The sequence below is a fragment of the Oncorhynchus kisutch genome, linkage group LG17 (genome assembly GCF_002021735.2).
Source record: "Oncorhynchus kisutch isolate 150728-3 linkage group LG17, Okis_V2, whole genome shotgun sequence".
Classification (NCBI taxonomy): Eukaryota; Metazoa; Chordata; class Actinopteri; order Salmoniformes; family Salmonidae; genus Oncorhynchus; species Oncorhynchus kisutch.
In genome coordinates this window covers 56604874-56617907 of record NC_034190.2, presented here as the reverse complement: position 1 = coordinate 56617907, position 13034 = coordinate 56604874, and the positions used below count along the sequence as shown (strand labels likewise).

The 13034-nt window shown below is 42.4% G+C and overlaps 1 protein-coding gene across 6 annotated transcripts in view; it reads right to left on the bottom strand.

The window, feature by feature from the left end:
• The window catches only part of klhl17 (kelch-like family member 17), a 30211-nt gene extending 17177 nt beyond the window's left edge, over positions 1–13034 (bottom strand). The window contains exons 1-5 of one of the 6 annotated variants that reach the window (XM_031794127.1): positions 12503–13034; positions 4899–5163; positions 4390–4458; positions 3704–3825; positions 265–486 (exon numbers count right to left, since the gene is read on the bottom strand). In XM_031794127.1, coding sequence (XP_031649987.1) covers positions 265–486; positions 3704–3825; positions 4390–4458; positions 4899–5112 — 627 coding nt within the window. In that variant the 5' untranslated portion in view covers positions 5113–5163; positions 12503–13034. Of the gene's footprint in view, positions 1–264; positions 487–3703; positions 3826–4389; positions 4459–4898; positions 5164–5818; positions 6542–12502 lie in introns of those variants that run through there. The other 5 variants (XM_031794129.1, XM_031794128.1, XM_031794130.1 and 2 more) reach the window with 5 other exon arrangements.

The window sequence follows — 13034 nt, the reverse complement described above, 5'->3', positions numbered from 1 at the left end:
CAGTGTGTCTTTCAATTTACCATTTGAAATACTAACTACCAGAGAAGTGGACAGCGTGTATTTTCCTAGCGTGTCTACAGCTTGCAGACTCCCAACATCAGTACACAAGTCAAAGTGCACCAAAAGTGCCCTGATAGCTTTCAACAATTCCAATGCAACTCATTAGCTAAAGGAGATCCCAACGCTGCCACCAAATTCAACATCAAGTCGTTCTGTGCGGAAAAGCATATAACATGCTATTTCAGGACTCTTTCTGGCCCCTACCTGCTTTAGCGGCAGCAGCATGAACTCCTCAGTCTTGGACACCTCCACAAAGTGCTGCAGGACGTACTTGTGCGCCGACTTGAGCAGGTCGCTGCAGGAGTGCGTGTCGGCAAAGCTGCGGATGCCCAGGCAGTTGGAAGGGTCCAGCTGGCTGAGGAGGAACTTACAGCAGGCGTCCCTCACCCCGTTGAGCTGCAGCAGGCTGGCCGCTGGAAGCAATGTCTGGAAGCAGATGGAGTGATATAAAACAATATGTAAAATGTGGCAGAATTATATGGGATAGGATGTGAGGAATGGTATAGGAATGTACAGAACAGGGTAGGTTTATGGTGTGATGGGAAAGGATGTGACAGATGGGATGGGATTTGACGGTACTACAGTTGAAGTCGGAAGTTTACATAAACTGAGTTTAAATCCATTTGGCTAAGGTGTTTCACAATTCTTGACCTTTAATCCTAGGAAAGAATCCCCAGCTTAGGTCAGTTAAGATCACCACTTTATTTTCAGAATGTGAAATGTCAGAATAATAGTAGAGATAATTTTTTATTTCAGCTTTTATTTCTTTCACCATATTCCCAGTGGGTCAGAAGTTTACATATACTTAATTAGTATTTGGCAGCATTGCCTTAAAATGGTTTCACTTGGGTCAAACATTTCAGGTAGCCTTCCACAAGTTGAGTGAATATTGGCCCATTCCTCCTGACAGAGCTGGTGTAACTGAGTCAGGTTTGTAGGCCTCCTTGCTCGCACACGCTTTTTAATTTCTGCCCACAAATTTTCTATAGGATTGAGGTCAGGGCTTTGTGATGGCCACTTCAATACCTTGACTTTGTTGTCCTTAAGCCATTTTGCCATAACTTTGGAAGTATGCTTGGGGTCATTATCCATTTTGAAGACCCATTTGTGACCAAGCTTTAACTTCCTGACTGATGTCTTTAAATGTTGCTTCAATATATCCACATCATTTTCCGGTCTCATGATGCCATCTATTTTACTGCGTGGTCCCATGGTGTCTATACTTGCGTACTATTGTTTGTACAGATGAACGTGGTACCTTCAGACATTTGGAAATTGCTCCCAAGTATGAATCAGACTTGTGGAGGTCTACAAAAGAATTTGAGGTCTTGGCTGATTTCTTTTGATTTTACCATGATGTCAGGCAAAGAAGCACTGAGTTTGAAGGTAGGCCTTGAAATACATCCACAGGTACACCTCCAATTGACACTAAAGCCATGACATCATGTTCTAGAATTTTCCAAGCTGTTTAAAGGCACAGTCAACTTAGTGCATGTAAACTTTTGAACCACTGGAATTGTGATAGAGTCAATTATAAGTGAAATGATCTGTCTGTAAACAATTGTTGGAAAAATGACTTGTGTCATGCACCAGGTAGATGTCCGAAACTATAGTTTGTTAACAATAAATTTGTGGAGTGGTTGAAAAACAAGTTTTAATGACTGCAACCTAAGTGTATGTAAACTTCCAACTTCAACTGTATATATAAAAGGTATAACAAGGGTATAAAAGGAACATAAATACTTTTACGAAGTCATGTACAGTGCATTCCGGAAGTAGTCAGACACTTTGACCTTTTACACATTTTATTACGTTACGGTCTTAGTTCCAAAATGGATGGAATAAAAAAATCCTCATCGATGTAAACACAATATCCCAATATGCCAAAGCGAAAACAAGTTTTTAGAAATGTTTGCAAATGTATTGAAAATAGAAAACAAAAGCCTCAGACCCTTCGCTATGAGACTTGAAATTGAGCTCCTTGTGCATCCTGTTTTCATTGATCATCCTTGAGATGTTTCTACAGCTTCATTGGAGTCCACCTGTGGTATATTCAATTGATTGGACATGATTTGGAAAGGCACACACCTATCTATATAAGGTCCCACAGTTGACAGTGCATGTCAGAGCAAAAACCAAGTCATGAGGTTCAAGGAATTGTCCGTTAAGCTCAGAGACAGGACTGTGTTGACGCATAGATCTAGGGAATGGTACACATACATTTCTACAGCTTTGAAGGTCCCCACAGTGGCCTCCATGGAAGAAGTTTGGAACCACCAAGACTCTTCCTAGAGCTGGCCGCCCGGCCAAACGGAGCAATCAGGGGAGAAGGGCTCCAGAGTTCCTCTGTGGAGATGGGAGAACATTCCCGAAGGACAACCATCTCTGCTGCACTCCACCAATCAGGCCTTTATGGTAGAGTGGCCAGACGGAAGCCGCTCCTCAGTAAAAGGCACATGACAGCCCGCTTGGAGTTTGCCAAAAGGCACCTAAAGGACTCTCAGACCATGAGAAACAAGATTATCTGGTCTGATGAAACCAAGATTGAACTCTTTGGCCAAAATGCCAAGCGTCAGGTCTGGATGAAACCAGGCACCATCCCTATAGTGAAGTATGGTGGTGGCAGCATCATGCTATGGGGAAGTTTTTCAGCGGCAGGGACTGGATCGAGGGAAAGATGAACAGAGCAAAGTACAGAGAGATCCTTGATGAAAACCTGCTCCAGAGTGCTCAGGACCTCAGACTGGGGTGAAGGTTCATCTTCCAACAGGACAACAACCCTAAACACACAGCCAAGACAACGCAGGAGTGGCTTCGGGACAAGTCTCAATGTCCTTGAGTGGCCCAACCAGAGCCAAGACTTGAACCTAATCGAACATCAGTGGAGAGACCTGAAAATAGCTGTGCAGCGAAGCTCCCCATCCAACCTGACAGAGCTTGAGAGGATCTGCAGAGAAGAATGGGAGAAACTCCCCAAATGCAGGCGTGCCAAGCTTGTAGCGTCATACCCAAGAAGACTCAAGGCCGCAATCGCTGCCAAAGGTGCTTCAATTAAGTACTGAGCAAAGGGTCTGAATACTTATATAAATGTGATATTTCAGTTTTTATTTTAAAATATATTAGCAAACATTTCTAAAACCCTGTATTTGATTTGCCATCTATTGTGTGTAGATTAATGAGCGGGGAAAAAAAACTATTTAATCAATTTTAGAATAATGCTGTAACAAAATGTGGAAAAAGTCAAAGAGTATGAATCTGAATGCACTGTAAGTATCAGTATCTTATTGTGGAATACTTTAAAAGGTTTTGAAGGGAAATTATTTAGCGAAATGATTTCAGAGCTAAGAAGACAAAGATATTACAACAAGAGTCAAATACATCTTAAACCCTGACCGATTTTGTGCCTTCCACAAACTTCTGAGTAACTCTGACGCTAACCCTTCGCTAGGTACCAGCGGTCAGAGAAAAAGATACGCTTAAAAAAAAAAATGTTCAAGACTACCATTTAGAATAATAACGGTACATTAACGTCACAAATGGCAGTCTTCCCTACATACTACTTTTCACCAGAGTACTATGCAATGCACATAAGTAGTGCACTCTATAGGGAATAGGGTGTTATTTTAGACACTTTTCTCCCTACCTGCACGTTGCCCTCCCCCACCACGATTTCTGCCGTGTAGGCATACTGAACCAGCTGTTCCAACGCCTGGGGGTCAATGTCATGCAGGGTCACGTGGGTCTGACGACTCTCCGACATCTCATCTGTATGACCAGAGGCAGACAGAGTTTTCCACTTAATAAAGTCTGCAATACATGTGCCTGTGTCTTTGCGGACAATCCAATACAACACTCATCTCTACGTACATTTAACTGAAAAGAAAAGAGAGAGTGTGGTGTGTGTGTTTAACATGGTATACTCTAATTGTCACATACAGTATATCTCACATAGAGCACTTCTATCTCCCATAAGACACACATTCTTATACGGCAGTCACTGCATAGCACTCATTAGTAGCAGTCTGTGTGATCAATTGTTTTGACTCTCAGACAATATTTGTGTAATTCTGATCCCTGGATCTATGCAGCGCTTGCACTAAGCCAAACGCTGGTGAAGAAGCATGATCACAGCAGCATGGAAGGGAGTTCAATTGTCCCAAAGGTCAAAAAGAGCCATCCCGCAGCACGCACAGGCACACCACTGTTTTGTTTATATTGATTAGATTTGTCAGCTATATCAGCAGATTTGTATAGGCCTAGGTTTAAAGCATGGTCAGTTGAAAAGAAGCCTAGTGGGAAGTCTTAACACCTCTCTCTCCAGGGACATACCCTCACAAAGCTCTAGTCTGAGCTGCAGGATGGAGGAGGAAAACTTGGACACACACCTCACCTGGTGACCTATGACCCCAACAGGAAAGAGAACGCACACAAACAGGGAGGAGGAAGGAAGTGGTCACTGGTGAGGAAGTAAGATCAAACAAATGAGGTGTTGCTCACAAGGTGAGATGCCACTCACACATTGAGCGAAATGTAGCACAGTTCAAAGCACAATTCATTTAAGCATCAACCAAGAATCGCCAAAAACATGTCACACACCACTTTGTTCATGGTTCTAATAATTTAAACACATCCAATTTGTTTATATTCCGTAGCAATGGAGAATCGTGCAAGCTTCAATAGTGTAATGAGGCGTGGAAGAGAGACAGCTAGGGTAAAGAGAGTAAGACGGTGGCTAAAAGGGGGTGACTAACACGTGGGGTGAACACTTGTGAAGGCGTGGAGGAACGGAAGAGCAGTCTCAGTAGCAGGGAGAGCGAACTCCGTGGAGGGATACTTACTTGTAAACATGGCATGGAAGTAGGGACTGCAGGAGGCCAGCACCACCTTGTGCGCCTTGATCTCCTTGTTGGAGACGTGAAGCACGATGTCGCAGAGCAGGCCACGCTGGCGCATCCTGTTCATGGACACAAATGAGTCGTGGTAGTGGCGCTTGGAGTTGTGCGAGATGCTGTGGCCGTCACGGTTCAGCAGCTGCATGCCCCCCTCCATCATGGTGCCGTGGTCAGCAGCAGCCGGCTCCTGCCTGGGCCTCACTCTGGGCGACTGTGACACACAAGAAGAGCCATTTTGGTTTATTCCATACAAATACAACGCAATTCAATTGACCCCGATTTGATACAATTACCTCCTGGCTGAATTATTATTATTTTATCTAATAGGCTACTGATTGTGTCATAGATCAGCAGATTGTGTTAGTGTTGTCACGATACCAGAATTTTTACTTCGATGCCAGTACCAGGTTTAGTGTCACAATACTCTATACCAAAACGACACCACGGCGGCATAAACAAAAAAGGCATATTAGCCAAAGTCACAGAATGGCACTTGATGCAGACAGATAAACTCAGCTACTGCTCTGTTCAATTGTTTGGCATCTTCTGTATCATTATATTACATTTTCTTTGAGTCAAAATTCTTCAGAGACAGCATTGTATGCATTAATGAATCAATTATACAATCAATTTGACTTTGTTTTTACCGATCTAACAACATAATGGTAATCATTTATTTGTATGGTAAATCTCTATAGATGACAATGGCGCTGCAATGGATAGCTGCCGTTTTACAGGCTCCTGATCAATTCTGCTATTTTGTGAGTATTTTTGCGCTGATCTGAACTTTTTTTGTACACGAGGTTTCCGCCATCTTTTCTTCTGACCGAAAAGAGCTTCTGGACATCAGAACAGCGATCACTAACCTCGATTTGGATGATGATTTCTACTTCAACAAGTCGGCAGTGCAGGATAATCTGCTCACCCCGGACAAGGCCCTAATCCCTGAGACTCGGGAAAGGAAGGTACTGTGTTAGAGAGGCCAACTTGCAGGCACCCTGACAAAACTACGTTGGCGAGTAAATAAACCACCTTTTCCCTCCATTCTATTGGCAAAATAACTCATCACTGGAGAACTGTATTATCCTATATTTCTCAGAGTCGTGGCTGAACAAGGACATGGATAATATACATCTAGTTGGTTTTCTATGCACCAGCAGGACAGAAAGGCTCCCTGGGGGAGGTGTGTCTCTTTGTTAACAACAGCTGGTGCGCAATCTCTAAAATTAAGTCAATCTCGAGGTACTGCTCACCCAAGTTAGAATACCTCATGATAAGCCGTAGAACAGGGATCATCAACTAGACTAAGATTTTTTATTGAGTGGATGATCGGAACATAATTACAAATAATTTGTAGACTGCAAGTTGACTACAAGAAGCCCAAACAGAGATAATATTTGACTAAAACATAATCATTTCAAACCTTGCTTATATTGGTATATGATCACGTGTCTCTCTATTATGCGTGGAAATAATTGGGAACAGATGTCCCAATTAGAGGAGCGGATTTCCTGGTGTTAAAAAAAGCATGTAGAGGTCTGTAATTTTTATCATAGGTACACCTCAACTGTGAGAGACGGAATCTAAAACAAACATTTTTTTTAAATCACATTGTATGATTTTTAAGTAATTAACTTGCATTTTATTGCATGACATAAGTATTTGATCACCTACCAACCAGAAACGGGGGTCCACATACTTTTGACCAAGTAGTGTATTTACTACAGAATAAACATAACAGGATAAAAACAAAAGAATAACAATAAAAAATGTAAGACTCAAAAAAGCACCCTAATGAAAAGCCAAGCTAAAAAGGTGTGTTTTAAGATCTCTTTGAAATATGTCCACAGTTTCGGCCCCCATCAGGTGCTCTGGCAAGCTATTCCAGACGTGGGGGGCATAGTAACTAAAGGTAACTAAAAGGCCAGTGCCTGGGAACCTGAGAACCTGAGGGACTTACTGGGTACACAACTCAACAGCACGTCTGATATGTATTGGGGTGCACAATAGGAGATTGATTTCAAAACCAACTGGATAACAGTAACACTATCTTGCTTTTGTCGTGTCTTTGGCTATGCCGGATTAAGTGATATGACATGCTATTCTATAAAATCCTTTCTCAGTAATTAATATTACCTGATTGAGCTAATCATGTAAATGTAATTAACTAGAGAGTCGGGGCACCACAAAATAATATTTATAGAGCTGTTATCTTCCGAATAAACTCTTAAAGACCTAGTAATATTTTACATCAATAGCAGTCAATATTAATCGTCACCTTAAGTTGTGAATTCTTGGTTATCTTCACGAACCCTGGCTAACAAGTTGAATCAGTAATACAAAATTGGGTTTAATTATTTATTTACTAAATACCTAACTAAATCACGCAGAATTACATATACACAGAATGAATTATACCTTGATTACAAATTATGTCATGAAGGAAAACGTCCCTGGTGGACGGAACAGATATTACAGCTGGTTTGAGTGAAAGAGCGGGAAAACTGAGGAACAAAGGGCGAAGCTGTGCTATCGTAAATACAGTAAGTATCTTATGCATTCTATCTTATGCATACCACCCATTTGGAAAAGGAAAATGCAATAAATATTTTCTCTGAGCTGCGCCTCGGTAGGTTGGTGGTAAATGGAAGGCCGTGTTGCCCAACAGAGTCCTTTGAAGAATGTCTCTGGTGGTAAATTGGATATGTTGTAGTAACATTGTTGTGTGGTAGACGGGTTACTCTGTCTGTTCTTTCCTAGCCTACGTTTGCAGCTGCTGTTGCTAACTCAATGGCTAGGAGGTATCACTTCTGTAGTGAATAAGAGTTCAAAGTTCATACCATTCGCAACCAAAGCTCACGCCGAGGTTGGCTTCGTTCTGTAGTTATTATCTGAACCATTCTGACATCGGACCGTCATCCTCACATCCTCGGAACAGGAGGTTACATTTTCATCAAGGCTTTATATAGTGGAGCGAGAAGGGTGTGTTTGAAAAGTTTTATAACCCATGTCTCTTCACAGGGGCGGGCCACTGACTGAGCAGAGCCCTAACCTTATAAAAACCCAAATCTCTCATTTGGAAGCTAAAATTACATTTCATCTCTTCACCAATAATTTTATATTCAAACATTTAAATTGAACAACAATTCCATGTGACTCCGATAACTACAATGTGCAGACTTTCCACTGTAGAGTTTATGTCATCCTGTCATTAATAAGAATGTCTCAGATGACAACCGAACTGACATCATATTCATTAAGTACCACTGCATATGTTCAATTGGTCGGATTACCAGAATATAGTTCAATTCCCCCCACCTTCTGATGTTCCCAGAATCTCTATGTTAACCAAGGGGTTTTCAAATGTCACATCAGTAGGGTAGAGAGAGGAAAAAGGGGGAAGAGGTATTTATGACTGTCATAAACCTACCCACAGGCCAACGTCATGACACTTTGGATCTTCATGACTGATAACCTAGGGCCTTTAAGAATCCACTGTCTATGTGTGCTATAGATTCCATAGACTCTATGGAGACGTTGTACTAAATATATCAGTGTAGGATGCATTAGTTTTAACTGTGCAGTGCACAAAAATATCCTTTAACAAATTCATTGTTTAACCATAGACGGAGAAGCATGTAAAATGTCACCACTGCTGCATAGGGCTTCTGTCTCACACACACACACCACACACACATCATGTTCTAATGCCCAGGGCAAATAGCTGGCATCAGGCTATTTTGCACATTTGCAAACGTTAAAATGACATTTAAGCAGCAGAGGCTCCTTGGGGGAGGACTGTCAAGCTCTGAAGAATTTCAGATTTTTTTTTTAATGTTCCTTTTTAGATAACACTATACTAAATATATTCATGTCACCAAATAAGTGATTAAAACATATTGTTTTGCAATGAAGGTCCACAGTAGCCCCAACATCAGTCTGTAGGGTAGCACCATGTCGTAGCCGAAGGACAGCTAGCTTCCATCCTCCTCTGGGTGCATTGACTTCAGCACAAAACCTAGAAGGCTTGTAGTTCTCACCCGCTTCCATAGACTTACACAGTAATTATGACAAAACCCTCCAACCCATATTGAGCTCTTGCAGCATGAACTGACATGTCTCCACCCAATCAAAGGATTCTAAAATGAATCTAGTACTGAAAGCATAAGCTATAGCTAGCTAGCACTGCAGTGCATAAAATGTGGTAGCAAGAAAGAGACAAATAGTTATATTTCATATTTCCACTTACTTAGCTAGTGAATGCAGCTAGCTAGTTTAGCCTACTCAAACACCTGGCTCAAACAGAGAGGGATGCAATGTTAGCTAGCTTCCTATAGCTATCCAACACTTGAAGTCTTCCAAGTCAAGGTAAGATTTTGGTTTTATTAATTTATTGCCACCGAAGCCTGCCAGTGCAACTGCTAAACTATTTTCTGACTGTATACAGTACTGCATGATTGTAGCAGGTTTACTAACACTTTAGATCTAGTAGCTATGTTGACTATGGCGTTATAATATGGTAACAACGATGTAGGCTGTGTGTAGAGGTTATGAAGGTTTGGCTTGGAAAGGTTTTTTCGCATGGTCACAGATTGCTGATGTGTTGTGCACTGAATTCCACAAGAAAAGGGAGAAGGTGAGGGAGAAGAGCACATAGACGCAAGAAGAAATTATAAAACAATCAAAGAGATCATCCTGTAACGCATTCAGAGTCTATTGTAGCGGTTTCAGGGGTTGTGTTGTGGATGGACAGTATGTGCCTGCGAGGTTTCCGTGTTTTCTGGCTACCAGGACCACAGACAGCAATGGGAAGTATTCCCCAGACGCAGGACCATGGACAGCTCAGGCGAAACTTCAGGACTGCAGCAGAACAGCCACACCTGTCTCCAGTTGTATAAACTGCTGACATGTGAAACCAATCAGGGCCTCTACTTAAACACGTCCTGGGTTTGCTTTCTTGCCCTTTTTTTTTTATTTGACCCCAGCTGGTGAAGGAACAGAAGGCTATTGGAGAGACTGAGCATACAGTGGAGAAGGTGGTTTACCGGAATAAAGGATCTGATGATTTCAACACGGAGTGAACCCCCAAAGACCAAGATTGGAGGACCTTCCACTGGTGACGATGTATTTACTTTGCTTGTTTGAGTTTTGTATATCACAAACTCTGCCGGTACCTGATAAAATAAACCGTGTTAACCCTTCACGTGGACTGGTGGTATGTGTTTGTGTAAACCCTGCCTTGCAAAGATCATGCCGCTGAAACCGCCACAGTATTCAGACCCCCTCCAAATTTCCACATTTTGTTACTTTACAGACTTATTCTAAAATGTATTAGATAAATGTCCTCAATCTACACACAATACCCCATAATGACACCCTGAAAACAGGTTGAGATTCTTGCTAATGTATATAAAAAATGATACCTTATTTACATAAGTATTCAAACCCTTTGCTATGAGAGTCAAAATTGACCTCAGGTGTATCCTGTTTCCATTGATTATCCTTGATGTTTCTACAAATTGATTAGAGTCCACCTGTGGTAAATTCTATTGATTGGACATGATTTGGAATGGCACACACCTGTCTATATAAAGGTCTCACAGTTGATAATGCATCTCAGAACAAAAACCAAGCCATGAAGTCAAAGGAATTGTCCGTAGAGCTCAGAGACAGGATCGTGTTGACACACAGGTCTGGGGAAGTGTACCAAAATGTTTCTGCAGGACTGAAGGTCCAAGAATATAGTGTCCTCCATCATACTTAAATGGCGGTTCCAAACTAATTCCAAGACTCACCCTAGAGCTGGCCGCCCAGCCAAACAGAGCAATCAGGGAAGGACCTTGGTCAGGGAGGTGACCAAGAACCCGATGGTCACTCTGACATAGCTCCTCTGTCGAGATGGAAGAAACGTCCATAAGGACAACCATCTCTGCAGCATTCCACTAATCAGGCCTTTGTGGTAGAGTGGCCAGACGGAAGCCACTCCTCAGTAAAAGGCACATGACAGCCTGCTTGGAGTTTGCCAAAAGGCACCTCTGGTCTGATCAAACCAAGATTGAAGTCTTTGGCCTGAATGCCAAGCGTCACATATGGAGGAAGCCTGGCACCATCCCTATGGTGAAGCATGGTGGTAGCAGCATCATGCAGTGGGGTTATTTTTCAGCTGCAGGGACTGCGAGACTAGTCAGGATCGAGGTAAAGATGAAAGGAGCGGCGAGATCAAGTATGGCGAGATCATTGATGAAATCCTGCTCCAGAATGCTCAGGACCACAGTCTGGGGTGAAGGTTCACCTTCCAAAAGGACAATGGTCCTAAACACACAGCCAAGACAATGCAGGAGTGGCTTCGGGGACAAGTCAATGTCCTTGAGTGGCCCAGCCAAAGCCCAGACTTGAACCCGATTGAACAGCTCTGGAGAGACTGGAATATAGCTGTGCAGCGAAGCTACCCATCCAACCTGACAGCACTTGAGAGGGTCTGCAGAGAAGACTGGGAGAAACTCCCCAAATACAGGTGTGCCAAGCTTGCAGTGTAGCACCCAATCTGACACGAGACTGTAATCATTGCCAAAAGTGCTTCAACAAAGTACTGAGTAAAGGGTCTGAATACTTATGTAAATGTGATATTTCCGTTTTTTAAAATACGTTTTTAAAATTCTAAAAACCTGTTTTTGCTTTGGGGTATTGTGTGTAGATTGAGTTTCAAAAAACGATTCAATCCATTTTAAAAGTCAAGGGGTCTGAATACTTTCCGAAAGCACTGTTTGTAGCCGCTATGAAGTGAACTGTTTGCGTGTGATCAGGGATGTATTCATTCCGCCGATTCTGTTAAACGTTTGTTAAACGGAACGAAACGGGCTGAACATTCCTGACTGTTGAACTAATGATTACACCCTATATCAGTTAGATGCAGTCAATAGCGTGCAAGGCGTTAACGAATGTGTCAATGTCTGCCACCTTGATTACTCAAATTTCTCTCGACCTATGAACCTTGCGTACGTTGTAAACTTTCATTCATAGGCTAGGTTGTAGCAACTTCATGATGGGCATAGGGAAAAACCACCTAGACCTATCGATGTTTCATTGAGCTGGGTGAATATGGTGTAATATAAATGAGGCTGTTTATAAATCAATTTAAAAAAATCTCGTCCGCCACTGCATTCAATACCATTGTATTTTTAACGCATACAAGATTGCCACCACACATGAGAATGCATTTGGTCACTGCAGTAAAAGACACACCGACTGCATTATCCGCGGCCATGCCACACAAAGCTATTCCACATACACATGTCCTTTTTCGGACTCATTCAGCATTCTGGATGGCTGCTAGACATACGGCTTCAATTCATGCAGGCCATTTCCCCGTTGTGACCGTCACCATCTTTGTTCGTTTAACAACATGCATGCTGTCATCACGCCTTCATACTTGAGCTTGTTTCTATTCATTTATATTCCTAAAAGATGTGGTACTGCACCCCAACTCCCACACCATCTACTTCGAATGACAGTATCATCAGCAAGAAAATGGAGTGAAAAAAGTCAATTACCGGTGATAAACGTTGCGGTTTCGTCGCCCCTCTTCACTGAAATGATGGGGAACGTGAAAACAACACGAGATGCATCCAAATTGATAAACTCTACTGCCTGTCTCGGTCCATATGAGTAAAGCATACGACAGGAAGAAAGCCTCTATTCAATCATGTTGTTGACGTACGTAAATGCAAACTGCATGAGCAATGAGTGACATCAAATGTTAAGGTGGACCTGCAGCAGTGATGCTTAGATACTATCTTGCCGCGTGGATAAAACGAAATTTAGGCAGGAAATGTTTGTTGGCTGTGTAATTGTAAAACGCGTTTGTGACGTTCATAAATTTTAACTACCGGTATGTCCAAGTTGCTATCTAGACCACCTTAAATCGACAGTGCGGCTGCAGCCCAGTGAGCACCGTCCGACGCAAACGTCCATGGACCTTGCGATTTGGTCCGTCCACCCGTGCCTTGATTTCAACGTCTACAGACGTTTTCCGGACTCGATTTGGCCCAAACGTAGACGTCTATGTTTGGGAAGTTTGGACAG